The sequence below is a fragment of the Silene latifolia genome, chromosome 2 (genome assembly GCF_048544455.1).
Source record: "Silene latifolia isolate original U9 population chromosome 2, ASM4854445v1, whole genome shotgun sequence".
NCBI lineage: Eukaryota > Viridiplantae > Streptophyta > Magnoliopsida > Caryophyllales > Caryophyllaceae > Silene > Silene latifolia.
The window spans coordinates 13,413,391-13,426,555 of record NC_133527.1 but is presented as its reverse complement, the minus strand read 5'-3'; the positions used below and the strand labels follow the sequence as shown (position 1 = coordinate 13,426,555).

The following is a 13,165-nucleotide window of genomic DNA, read 5'->3' as shown; positions in this document are numbered from 1 at the left end:
AGTACCACGGCCACACCGCCATTTAACCAACGATCGCCGCCATCCGAAGAATGCCATGTAGAACCGATCCGAAAGGGAAGTCTCGGCAAGTACGTTGCAAAAGGTCAAAAGACTAACGCCGGCGCTTCAGACAAGAAGTCCGTCTTCGAGCGGATAGGAGTGATTCACGTTGTCATCGGTGGCAACGAGAACGGAGGGTCCACTCATGGGCACAAACGACACCTAAACGAGCTATACCAGGCCATCAACTTTGTGCCCAACTCGGGATCCCCCGCAAACATCCCCGACATGACTATCGGAAGAAAGGACTACGAAGGGGTCATCGCCCCTCACAAAATGACCCGCTTGTAGTCAATTTGGACATATCCAACCACCTGGTCAAGAGGTGCCCGATTGACACAGGCGCATACACGAACATCATGTTTAGAGAGTGCTTTCTCGGCCTCGGCACGAAGATCAAGGACTTGAGCCCCCGCACCAACCCCCCTATACAGCTTCTCTCCGGAGCCGGCCTGGTGCCGCCGGGATCAATCGACTCCGGTGACGTTCGGCGAAAAGAACGCGGCTAAAAACGTCCTAGCCGAGTTCGTGGTCATTGACGGCTCGTCCGCCTACAACGTTCTCATAGGCCGAGTCACCCCGAGCGAGGCCGACGCAGTGATGTCCATCCGGGCCCTAACACCGCTGTACGTCTCGGACCGGGGAAGCGCGAGCTCGTCTCCAAAGACGAGAAGGACGAGGTGATCAACATCCAGATAGCTGCCCGAGGATGCAACATGCAATCCCTCAAAGAGGCAAGGAAGTCCGAAAAGGAAAAAGCCCGTCCTTACAAAGCAGGAAGGCGACCTCATGGATGCAACTAGTGGTGATGGAGAGGGGTACTGTGATGAGCCATTAGGGCATTGGCAATCTCGTAGGAATTTATGTAGCTGCGGAGGTGCCCAAAATAGCTGTGGACACCCCAACGCATGTTTTTACCTAATGAAAAACCACCAAGCCTTCCATCAAAGCAAAGTTTTCACATCGCTTATCTATCAAGATACCGACGCCGCACACTGTCATACCGACAAGAGCGGCGAGCTCGAAAGAAGACATTAGCGCCGTCGCAGTCACCCCAAGTAGTAGACGCCACGGCAGATCACCCCGAGGTAGACTCCGTCGCAAATCACTCCAAGTGGTAGACGCCACGTAACACGCTATCAAGATACCGACGCCGCCACACCGTCATACCGACAAGAGCGGCGGTCTCCATCAAGACATTAGCGCCGTCGCAGTCACCCCAAGTAGTAGACGCCACTAGTCACCCCAAGAGGTAGACTCCGTCGCAGTCACTCCAAGTGGTAGACGCCACGTAACACGCTATCAAGATACCGACGCCGCTCACACCGTCATACCGACAAGAGCGGCAGCCTCTCCATCAAGACATTAGCGCGCGTCGCAGCTCACCCCAAGTAGTAGACGCCACTAGCGCACCCCAAGAGGTAGACGCCGTCGCAGCCACTCCAAGTGGTAGACGCCACGTAACACGCTATCAAGATACCGACGCCGGCTCACACTGTCATACCGACAAGAGCGGCAGTCTCCATCAAGACATTAGCGCCGTCGCAGTCACCCCAAGTAGTAGACGCCACGGCAGTCACCCCAAGAGGTAGACTCCGTCGCAGTCACTCCAAGTGGTAGACGCCACGTAACACGCTATCAAAATACCGACGCCGGCTCACACTGTCATACCGACAAGAGCGGCAGTCTCCATCAAGACATTAGCGCCGTCGCAGTCACCCCAAGTAGTAGACGCCACGGCAGCCACCCCAAGAGGTAGACTCCGTCGCAGTCACTCCAAGTGGTAGACGCCACGTAACACGCTATCAAGATACCGACGCCGGCTCACACTGTCATACCGACAAGAGCGGCAGTCGTTGCGAAGACATTAGCGCCGTCGCAGTCACCCCAAGTAGTAGACGCCACGGCAGTCACCCCTAGAGGTAGACTCCGTCGCAGTCACCCCCACGGTCATTCCGACAAAAGCGGCAATCTCCCTCGTAAGGCGGATACCGCGACAGTAACGGCCATCGCACACTACACGCAAAAACAAGCGAAGTGTCTTGGAAGCGTTGAAACACAGTTGAGATACGCACTCTAAAACGGCCCCGGCTAAGTCGAGGCGGAAACAAAAGGGGCGCTCAATTGGGAATACAGGAAGACAACTCTGACAAAGATGAGATAAAGACCTCGGCCTGGCCGAAGGCGAAAGAAATGAATTATTATTAGAAGATGTCACAAGGTTACAAGTAAAAAGAATACAGACGGCCGTCCCCACAGGGATAAGCCGAAACGTAGCCTACAAAAGTTGTACAAAAAAAAAAAAAAAAAGAAGAGATAGCGGGGAGGAAGGGCTGAGTAATTGGCTCCCAAACAGCTGAAGCAGATCTGCTGTAAACTTGTTCTCATCAAGCAGCACATGGCAGTATGCGAGGAGCTGAAACAGATCTGCTGTAGGCTTGCTCTCCTAAGCCTGTCGCCGCCGCCGCCGTCGATGTCGGTAGCCGCTTCTTCTTCAAGAGCAACCCAAAGAATGTCTTAGCGCCTCGCCTTCGCCTCGGCATCCTCAGCTGCCCTCATCCTTGCGGCTTCTTCCTTGGCCACCCTAGCCCTCTCAGCCAGAGCTGCTTTCTCCGCGGCCACCTCCCTCTCCATCTTCGCCTTCACCGCCTCCTTGGCCTTCTCCACCGCGGCATTCTCTTTAACCTCGAGCTTGTCATCAAGCAGTGCTTCGAACCTGCCCCACGGGAAGGAACCATCCGAGAGGGAAGAGCTCCCGATAACTTCCCTAGCAAAGCATCTTCGGCCAAATCCGGAATCCCAGGCGCACAGTTTGGGGAGCATGACGGTTTGGAGCATCTCGATGTCCACCTCTTTTTGCTTAATGATGGCCTCTTTGCCCCGAACCACCTCCGCCTGAGCCTTAAAAAGGCCCCTGAACTCATCCCTCTGCTGGAGATAGAGGTCGACACGCCCCTGAACAAGGTCACATTTCCTCAGCAGCTTTGCAACATCGGCCGCCGCAGACTCTGCCTTAGCCCTCTCAGCAAGAACCTCCTTTTTAGCGTCCTCCCTAAGTTTTCTCTCAGCCAGGAGCGCCTTCTCGGCTTCTCCCCTAAGCCTCTGCTCATTGAGGAGCTCAAGCTTCGCCGACGCAGCCACCTGCTTAGTGGCGTTACGCTCATGAACAGCCCGAGCCACGGCCTTCTCTTGCTCCATGAGACGAGCACCGGTAGCCACGTTCCACCTCGCCAGCTCCCTAATCAGCTTCGTGCCCTCCTCTATAAGCTCGGAGACGGAAGCCTTCTGGGATGAAGGGGCGGTGGTCACAATTTGACCACTAGCCCGCGGTTGGGAGACGAAAGCCTTCTGGGATAGAGGGTTGACGGCGGCGCCTTGGTCACCAACCTGCGCAGAGGACCCCACCGCCAGCTGCCCGACGTGAGCAACAGCCGACTGCGGCTGGTCTGCAGAAATTCAATTAAAACATCAGTGTCAACATTGACTTACCAAAAACACCTAATGGCACGGCTAAATTTAAGCCACAAGCTAGATAGGTACCGTGTTTGGCCTTCTTGGCCGGAGGAGGCACTTCCTTGCCGGTGAAAACTCCCCCTCTCCTCTTACGGATAAGGGGAGATCCCTCCGCGTCAGAATCCCCCTCATCGGGAATGTCAACAATCTCCACCTTCTTGGGGGAGGGGTTGGGAGCGGGAACCGCTGTCGACGCCGTTTTCCGCGTCCGACGCACTACGCCGCTAACAACCCTTACCTGCGCCTCCTCCTTGCTCAAGGCCTTCAGCCGCTGTTCCATAAGGTCATTCGGCGACGTCCTGCGATCATGGGATAGAGCCTTGGGATGCAAGTTAGCAACGGTTTTATCTTTGTGCAGCCCCATTCTCCGAAGAAGGTCCTCAGGTAGATCCGGTCCAAAGTGGTCTGCAAAAGAAACGAAGCAAGAGTCAAGTAGAGGAAATAAATCGAGGTCCGAGAAAACAGGAACATTGAGAGCGGTGCTGGGCCTCACACCGACCCCACTCACCCTGCGCCAGGGCCGGTATGAGGCCAACATAGCAAAGCGGCTAGTCCACCTCGAAGAGCCTCATCCCACTCTTGTCCACCTCGAAGAGCCTCATCGCCAGCCTCTCGTCCTCCTTCAGATGGACCCTGCTGGCATCCATTTTCAGATGTTTCCGGGTGACCCATCTGTCATGCTCCGCCCTAGTCTCACACCGCAAATTAACCTGGTCTTTGGAAGGAGCGGGCGGCGGATAGTCGTCCGGCACCTTAACGTACACCCACCGACCCCGCCAATCCTTGCAAGAAGAGAGTTTGTCGACGAGACATAGCCCCGCTCCGTTTGCACACTATACCATCCGACGCGGCCAGAGATCGATGGTTTAAGATGATGAAGTCGGCGGAATAAATTCACCGTCGGAGCCTCTCCCTTAAAGAGACAAAGCCGATTTAAACCGATTATGGTTCTCATGGCCAACGGGTGCAGTTGGGCAACGGCAACGTTCATAGCCCTAATTATAGCCATAACATACTCGTTCAACGGAAACCGGAGCCCGTACTCCAAATGCCGCATGTACACGCCGGTGTGGCCCGGTGGAGGGCAACAGACGGATGACCCTCCCGGGGACAACAATTTCATATCCCCTACCAAAGAAAAAATGGCCCTCGAAAAGTTTCTCGCCGGAACAACTGGCAAACTTATGGGACCAAACACGGTCAAGACCGATCTTACAGACATATAGCCGTGATCCATGACGTCTTGTCTCCCTCACTAGGACGAGATATTTCCTCCTCCTCACCGAAATCATCACCAAAATCACCACAAGAATCTTCATCCTCCCATTCCTCCGAATTTGAGGATCAACTTCAGAGAAGGAGACCTATGACCCTCCGACACGGGCCCACTAGGTCCAAAGATCGCGCGAAAGACATGCTCACAAAGAAATTACTAGCAAGATAAAAGAAGAATTCGTTTGTTTACCTTAAAAGGAAAAAGTGCGCGCCGGATCAAAAACTCTGAAGATTGGAAGAAAAGGAAGCCCTTGAAAGTTTAAGAAAGATGAAGATTTTAGGAAAATTTGAGAAAATAAAATTAGTGACAAAAATCACGGAAAAACGCCTATTTATAGGAAAAAGCCCATAAAGAAGGACCAATCGAGCACGACCCATGGAGCGACAACCAATCGGCGAGCGGACACGTGTCGAGCATGCAACCACGGAATGTCAATCGTCGCAACGGTTAAACGTCAATCAATGCAACAGTGACCAAGCGTCTTGACGCCCATTCACATCTCTTCGACTATTCATCTTCCTCAAACAAATTCCTAGGTATCCGGTCACCGCCGACCACCCGATCAACCAAGCCGGAAGCACGCGGGGGGCAATCAAAATCAACCTAAGACTCTCAAGATTGATCTCGGCCAGCCTCATGTTCTTTTCCACATCGGATGCCCTTTACGCATCCATGTGGAGGGATATGGTATACGGTGCGGCCTAACAAGAGCCACGCCGATGCGAAGAAGAGGCCGATCTGAGAAAAATTTTCGGATAATACTTGTGCGAAATATATGCTCAACGTACATCCGGAGCCCATACCACGGCATAGACTACGGCGGGGGCAAATTGATGGGGCATATTCGCACCGACCGACCAAGTCAACACATTGAGCAAGGTCAAAGATATCCACAAAGAAGTCAACGACTTAGATGCACTAGCCGATGCATCCCATCGGCTGTCACTGGTCTCGGCATGACGACCGCCCGGTAGGGACACATACCGCGTACTCATATCCAAGACCCCTCGGCGGCGAGTCAATACGGCCCGCCGGCCACCATAGGTATCTCGGCGAGGGGTAGATCGGTCTTTCCACCTACTAGCCACTTGGCCACTACGTGACAAAAGGTGAAAGCCTATAAATACTCCTCAACCTTCATTGAGGAAAGGATCCCACAACTAAAACCTAAATATACTATTCATCTGGTAATATCTCCCTTATCTCTCTACAATACGTATCTAGCCAAGTAACACAGCTTAATCCTTTAAGTTTACTGACTTGAGCGTCGGAGTGAGTACGCTTGGCACACGCCAAGCCCTCGCCTCGTTCATTGTTGCGGGAGAGGCCGAGAGAGACGATAGAAGCAAGAAGGGTTCAACTCAAGACATTATTCTACAAGCCACGGGTGGTAACTAATAACTGCTCTGGAAATTACACCCGGAACAGAAAAGATGAATAAATGATTGGAGTGAAGGAAATAAACTACCATTTGGGATGTTTCAGTCAATTGATATCTTTTCTATTTTTAAGATGAGCACTTTAATTATTTATACTCAATTTGGTCAACTTGTCATTTAGTAATTGACCCTTCTCTTTCCGTGATCATTGTGCCAAAATCAAAAGATAACAATTGACCGGGATAAAGAGAGTAAATTGTAATTGTAAAATTGAGTGATAGTATCGTGACATAGTTATTTACTGCAGCAAAAAAATAAAAATAAAAACAGTATAGGGACATACACAACAACTTGAGGACTTGAGAAATGAGTATTATATAGATGAATGACAAAGATTTGGATTAGTTAGAACTTGTTAAAATTGAGAGAATTTTATATAGTCAAACCACTCAAACTATAAAAAAATATCAAAATATGTAAATACGTATAAAAATAGTAGTGCGTAGAATATACTTCTTCGATTATATATTTATATTTAATTTTGACACAGAGACTTATAAAAAGATAAATAACATTTTTGGGTGATGTTATTCTCTGACAAGTTAACAATAAACTATACTCTCTTCTATTTTAATTAACTCTCCCTATTTTTTTTTCGTCTATTCACAATACACCCCATATTTCCTTATTTGATAAACTTTTATACTTATTTTAATCACCCACCCACAACAATACCCCACAATATTCATATTTTATTTTATTTTAATCACATTACCCACAATAATACTTATTTTAATCAATTTGCCTCACAACAATATTTATTTTAATCACACAATACCTTCTTTCTCTCCAATCTCCTAGCCCACTACAATACTTTACCATATAATACTCTCTCCCTTAATTCACGTGCCCTTCCATGAAAGGAGAGGATTATTAAGAATAGGAATGAGTATAAATGATCAAATTACACTTTTAAAATACTCTTAATTTAAAAAGGCAAACAAAAGTTTAAAATAGCTATAAATAAATAAATAAATAAATAAATAAATAAATAACGGGAAAGTAGGGAGTATCGGGGATATATACTATGTGCAATAGTGGCATAGTGCTCGGAATAGGACTGAACAACTAACAAAAGAGGCATTCCTAGAATATTAAAGTCGTTGTCAAAGTTTGAAGCAAGGACTAAGACACCTAACTTTACCTTCTCAAACTTGCAAGCCAATTCTCAAAGTCGTTAGTGTACTCACTCTCAAACTTCACCCAAATCCTCTATAAAAAGCAATATTCTAACCCATACCATACAAATTGATTTAATTCCCAATAAATCATAATCCTTAATTACTTCTCCAATCAAATAGATATACACAATAAGGAGCCAATTATGAGTAAGCTAGTACAAGGCCAAGAAATGGTCGTAGCTGCCATTGCATTGATCATGTTCTTCGCTTCGCCGGCGTATGGTGCGGTTTATAAGGTCGGGGACGCGTCTGGTTGGACTACCATTGGCAATGTTGATTACAAACAGTGGGCTGCTACCAAAACTTTCCATCTTGGTGATGTTGTTGGTATGTTTTGTCGCTTCGATTCGTTTTTTTATTTTTTAAGCTGGACTTATTGTTTGTGTGATTTTCTGGCGTTTTACTAGCATGATTTCCTACCATGTCTGTTCTGTTTCTTCAGTTTTCGAAATGGATTATTTCTATAGTTTTTTTCAACCAAATTTTGGCATTAGGAGTATATTTTTAAATTTCTGAAATTCCGTATCAAGTACTCCGTATGAGATTAACATCGTCTTTTTTTTAAACGGAGTCACAACGGGGTTCTTTTTAAAAAGTACTAGGACGATTTTAAAACTCATCATCGAACTTGTGACTTTAAAAAGTATGATTTTAAAATCCACATAAAGTGTTTCTTTTTAAAATTCTGTTAGGTATGAAATACTCCCTCCTATTCTAGATAAGTGTCTCATTGTGAATATGGCACAAGAATTAAGAAAGTGAGTTTAGACCACATAAAACGGACAATGGGACAATTATGTGAATAGACGAAAATGAAACTGAATTTGGACCACACAACACTTACCAAAAATGGACAATGGGACATTATTGTGAATAGACGAAAATGGACAATGAGACTGTTATTTAGAATAGGAGGGAGTATGGAGTATGTGGTATACATAATTAAAAAATAAAGAAATAAAAAATAAGCCATGTACATAAACTCGACTCTATCGAGTTTTGACATTATCTCCAACTCACTTATTTAAATTTTTTCTTGTCATGAAATTATCTCAATTTTTATATTTTTATATTTGTATTGTAAATTAATCCGTACTTTTTAAGAATTTTTTTTCAAAAGTTATTACAAGACGATAATTAGCGAATCCGACAAATTATAGGAGGCTTACCGACTAACGAGACACGAAATGATGCAAACATGCCGTTCCTTCGTGACATGTCTTTTCCGTAAAACTCAAAACATGACATTTTCCTTAAAAAAGACTACGCTACGCTTGACATTTTCCCTAAAAAAACACTAGACATGGCACTATCCAAAACTTGCTCTAGTTGTTATTGTTGTTTTGCTTCGGCATTTCAAAATCAACGCAAATTACATGTGTCTGTTGTGTGAAGAAACCCAAAGTCTCACATGTGAGGATTGTCCCACTCCCTCTACTGCCAATTGGTTTTAGAGTGAAACCCTCTTGGGCCTACGTTGTGGACTATTTCTCCTCCGTTTGGGTGCGGCCCAGGCCCGTTGTTGAATTTAACATATTGTGACCTATCAACTGATAATCTGGTAAGTAAAATGTTGTATTCCTATTTCCTAACCACTTGGTAGCCCTGGACAATTATATGGCATTTTGGATGATTTCGAAACCGACTATTTTCAGTGTCGAATCTTGGAGTAAAACAATAAGAAGGTTAAAGTTTGAACTATTGATTTCATGGGTGAATATTACGACTCAATCATTGAATCAAGGAGAGTCTACTATTAAATTTACACTGTAATATAAAAAGTCAGCGAGAACAAGCCCCAATCCCGTTATAAACTAGTGATAATGTTGCACACTTGGTATTGATTGGTGGGTAGACACAAAGTGCCTTATTTTTTGAATGGAATAATTTTACAATGGAGCATTAATTTAGTGGCTATATTTTTGTACCATGAATCTTATGTATGAAGTTATGATGGTGATCACTTGGCAAAACATGTCCCAATCAAACCCATGTATCTTATCTTCCGACTTTTTTAAAGTTAATTTTTTTTCGGTTTTCTTGTTTAGTTAATCGATTATGTTATTCGTTTACTCTTCCACCCTTCAATTGAATTCTATCTTTGTCGTTAAAGAGTCATTTATCCTTCCGTCATCATCATAATTTGTAGTATTTCTTAATATGACTATTTCTCAACTCGAAAAATGATGACTCTGATGTTTAATTTGACAATTACAGTGTTCCAATACAACGCACAATTTCACAACGTTATGCAAGTAAGACATGCAGAGTATAAGGAATGCAATGCGTCATCCCCGATTGCAACTCATACTACAGGAAACGACACCATAACAATCACCAAACACGGCCACTACTTCTTCCTGTGTGGGGTCCCTGGTCACTGCCAGACGGGACAGAAGGTTGACATCCACGTCCTCAACCCCGTCACTTCTGCGATTGCTCCGTCTCCTTCTTCAATTGCATCTTCCCCTGCTAATGCCGCTACAACCACAATATCCCCTGGCCCTTCTAGCTCTGCACCAAGTTTATGGAATTCCTCTATAGGACTTGTTCGTGTAGTTGCTTCAATCCTAACTGCATTTTTGACCGGGTTTCACGTACCATTGATTTGAGATGAATATCGCGTACTTGAGCCATTATTTTCTTGTAAGAGCAATTTTCAAACTTTAATTTGTAATACTTTCGGATAGATATGAAGTTACAAACCTATATTATCTCAATTATGCATTGTAATATACAAAATGACCAATTTGGCACCATGTATTGCCGTATGGCTGATTGGCTGTGGAATTCTTAGAAGATTGTTTAGAAATAATCAAATTTGGTACTCCATTGTTCGCTATAAAAAGTACATGACTACATGTAATGTCCAATGTCCGTCTGTCCATAACAATTAAGAATTTCAATATGCTCCATTCGTCCCAATCATTTGTTATTTTTTTTATTAAAATACTTTTCACAAATAATAAAAAAAGATAAAACAAATGAATAAGACGGATGGAGTAAGACTTCTAAATTAACTCAAGCTAAATGTAAGTACGAGAAATTTCTCCACCATTTTATTGATTTCTTACAGTTTGAGGTTGATAACTATCGAGACATATCATAAAACAAACCCGAAAATAAGATCAATAATATGATCTTATTATTTCGTAGTTGCTCATTCATAGACAAAGATTACTCTTTTATGTACTTTTTGTCATTATTTTTCCATACCTTACCCTTCCCCCAAAACAAAATAAACAAACTTTCTCTAATTCTCTTCCTTACAAAATTAATCAAATCCGTTAAATTACTCAATTATGGACTCTAGTTCTCATGTCAAACGAGTAGTAAATCTAATTTATTAACAATGTTATACGGAGTATCAAATTAGGGAGATTAAATTATTTAGACTAATAAAATTAGGGTTTGAGAAATTATTATTGTTAGAGAAGATTACGATATTATGGTATCAGAGCCTCACGCTCTTGAGGCTTAAATATACGAAATTCCGCTGCCTGCCGGTGGGGTTATGATTAATGTGTAGCACCCAACGGCGGGATGTCGTTTATTAATGAATCAAATTATTCTGATAATTACAAATTTATTCAAAAAAAAAAAAAAAAAACAAATTCGTTGGTGTTTCATTTGCGATGCTCAATCCTGATGCTTGTGGAATATGGATCTTGTGCAAGTGTGTTGTGAGAAGAGTTTGATCCAAGTGATTACTCAAACTACGTGACACGTTTGTGCGTTTTAGAGAACAAAAAGATTGGTGTTCTCTATTGTTCGAATTGACGGATGTTGTTTCCGTTAATTAAATTTGTCAAGTTCGAAAAATTGCGGCGTTTTTGACCATGAAATTTCTACGAATTCGAAAATTTTGAGCGTTTGATATTTTTGACGGGTTCGAAAAACGACGACGTTCCCGTTCCTATCGATGTGTTGAAGATCGGAGGTCGAAGAAGTTGAATTTTTTTCTTCTTACCTTTTTTTTTTGTTATTTGTGTGCAAACTCATGGAAATTTTGAAAAAATTTCCATGAGTTTGAGGGGGGATGTTAGAGAAGATTACGATATAATATATCGTAATCAGAATAATATCGATATTATTGAATAAATTATTATATTACTAATATTAGAAAATATTGTGATTGTGTTCAGATGCTTTCGAGTACTATAAATACCGATCAATGTAATCATTCGAAACCACGAACAATTATCAATAATATCACAATCGCTTTATGAATTCCTCCCTTCTCCGATTCTATTAATTATCAATGAAAAAAATGTGCATCAAATATGTAAGATGTGGAAATTCAAGTGGTAGTAATGCCTGAATACAAAGAAAAAAATCCATCGATAAGGACACTCTCAATTGGTGCAGCAAGAAAATCACCATCACTCGAGGGTAAATCAAAAGAAGACAAAATGGATGAAAGATTGAGTATTATACGAGTTTAATCTTATTATTCAAATTGAAAGTGTGAATCTTCGATGCCGTAAATTCGACCGTCAAAGATTGGAGTGAAGCTTGTCAGGCGCTGGTTTAGGTGGTGTGGAAATGGTCGGCAAGGGAATGGCCCCTGGTGAGGTGGCTAGTCCGATGGTTGGTTAGGGTGACTGAAAATCAATTGAATTGAAATATGATGGAAAATGAAGTTTGAAATGACACATGATGGCTATTTATATCCATAATTGAGTAAATCATGTTCATGAATTTATCCTATTATTTTAAGGATAATGATACGGCGCTACCCGGTGGCGCCCAATCTCGGCGCCACCTTCTCATATGCACCTTATATTATTGTGGCCCCCCATCACATGTTTGTGATGTACCCATTATTATTGAGACCCTCACTTATTGCATGTGAGAGGGTGACGCCGAGATTGGGCGTCACCGGGTGACGCTAACTCATTTTCCTTATTATTTTATCCGTTACTTCGTATTTTTTTTTTTTTGAATCGATGTTACTTCGTATTATTAAATTATTACTTTGTATTAATTATAAAAAAATAGAAAGTAGAACAATAATACTTTGTACAGCTACTCTCCTATAGGACCGTCCTATAATATATGACGGGCCCAATAAGAGATATTAGCCCAATAAAAAAGTTTTGGTTAGAAAGACCAGAAGTTGCACATTACAGTTTGAGATACGTGGGCAAAACAAAAAGGAATTGACAATTATCTTCACTTGGATCCCACCATGATCTAATTAAAACATTACGCAAGTAATCAAGTAGAAACTTGTTCATGATATTATTCATATACTCCATCAAGATCAGAAATAAAGATCGATAACTTTGACATATAAATATTGGGTTATTAAATTAAAATGTCTAGTTTTTAAGTTAAAAAAAACATGTGACTTATAAATTAAAAGGTGAGCTATTAATTTTAAATTAAAAAATTATATGTTAATTTCAAAATTCTGGATGTTTATTTATTTGTTTTATCATTATGAAAAACTTGAGTACTTAGTTTATAATGTTAGGTTATAAACTTAATACAGTATGCAACTAGTATAGTTCCCGTGCTACAACACGGTATTTTTTAGATTTGGTTTATAAAGAAATTTTCTTATTAAATTAATTGTATAAATTAACTATACTTGGAGTTTAATGTTATAATGTACGGAGTACAAATATAATCTTAGTAAGAGATAGAAAACGAAAGTTTACTACAATCAAAAGACACTTTATAAGTTATTT

At 42.7% G+C, this 13,165-nt stretch overlaps 1 protein-coding gene across 1 annotated transcript; it reads left to right on the top strand.

The window, feature by feature from the left end:
• Nucleotides 1–7,390: 7,390 nt before the first annotated feature.
• On the top strand, nt 7,391–10,317 carry LOC141642297 (mavicyanin). The gene is made up of 2 exons (XM_074451069.1): nt 7,391–7,796; nt 9,687–10,317. Exons 1-2 carry the CDS (start codon nt 7,613–7,615, stop codon nt 10,079–10,081), a joined length of 579 nt encoding a protein of 192 aa, XP_074307170.1. The 5' UTR covers nt 7,391–7,612; the 3' UTR covers nt 10,082–10,317.
• Nucleotides 10,318–13,165: the final 2,848 nt, after the last annotated feature.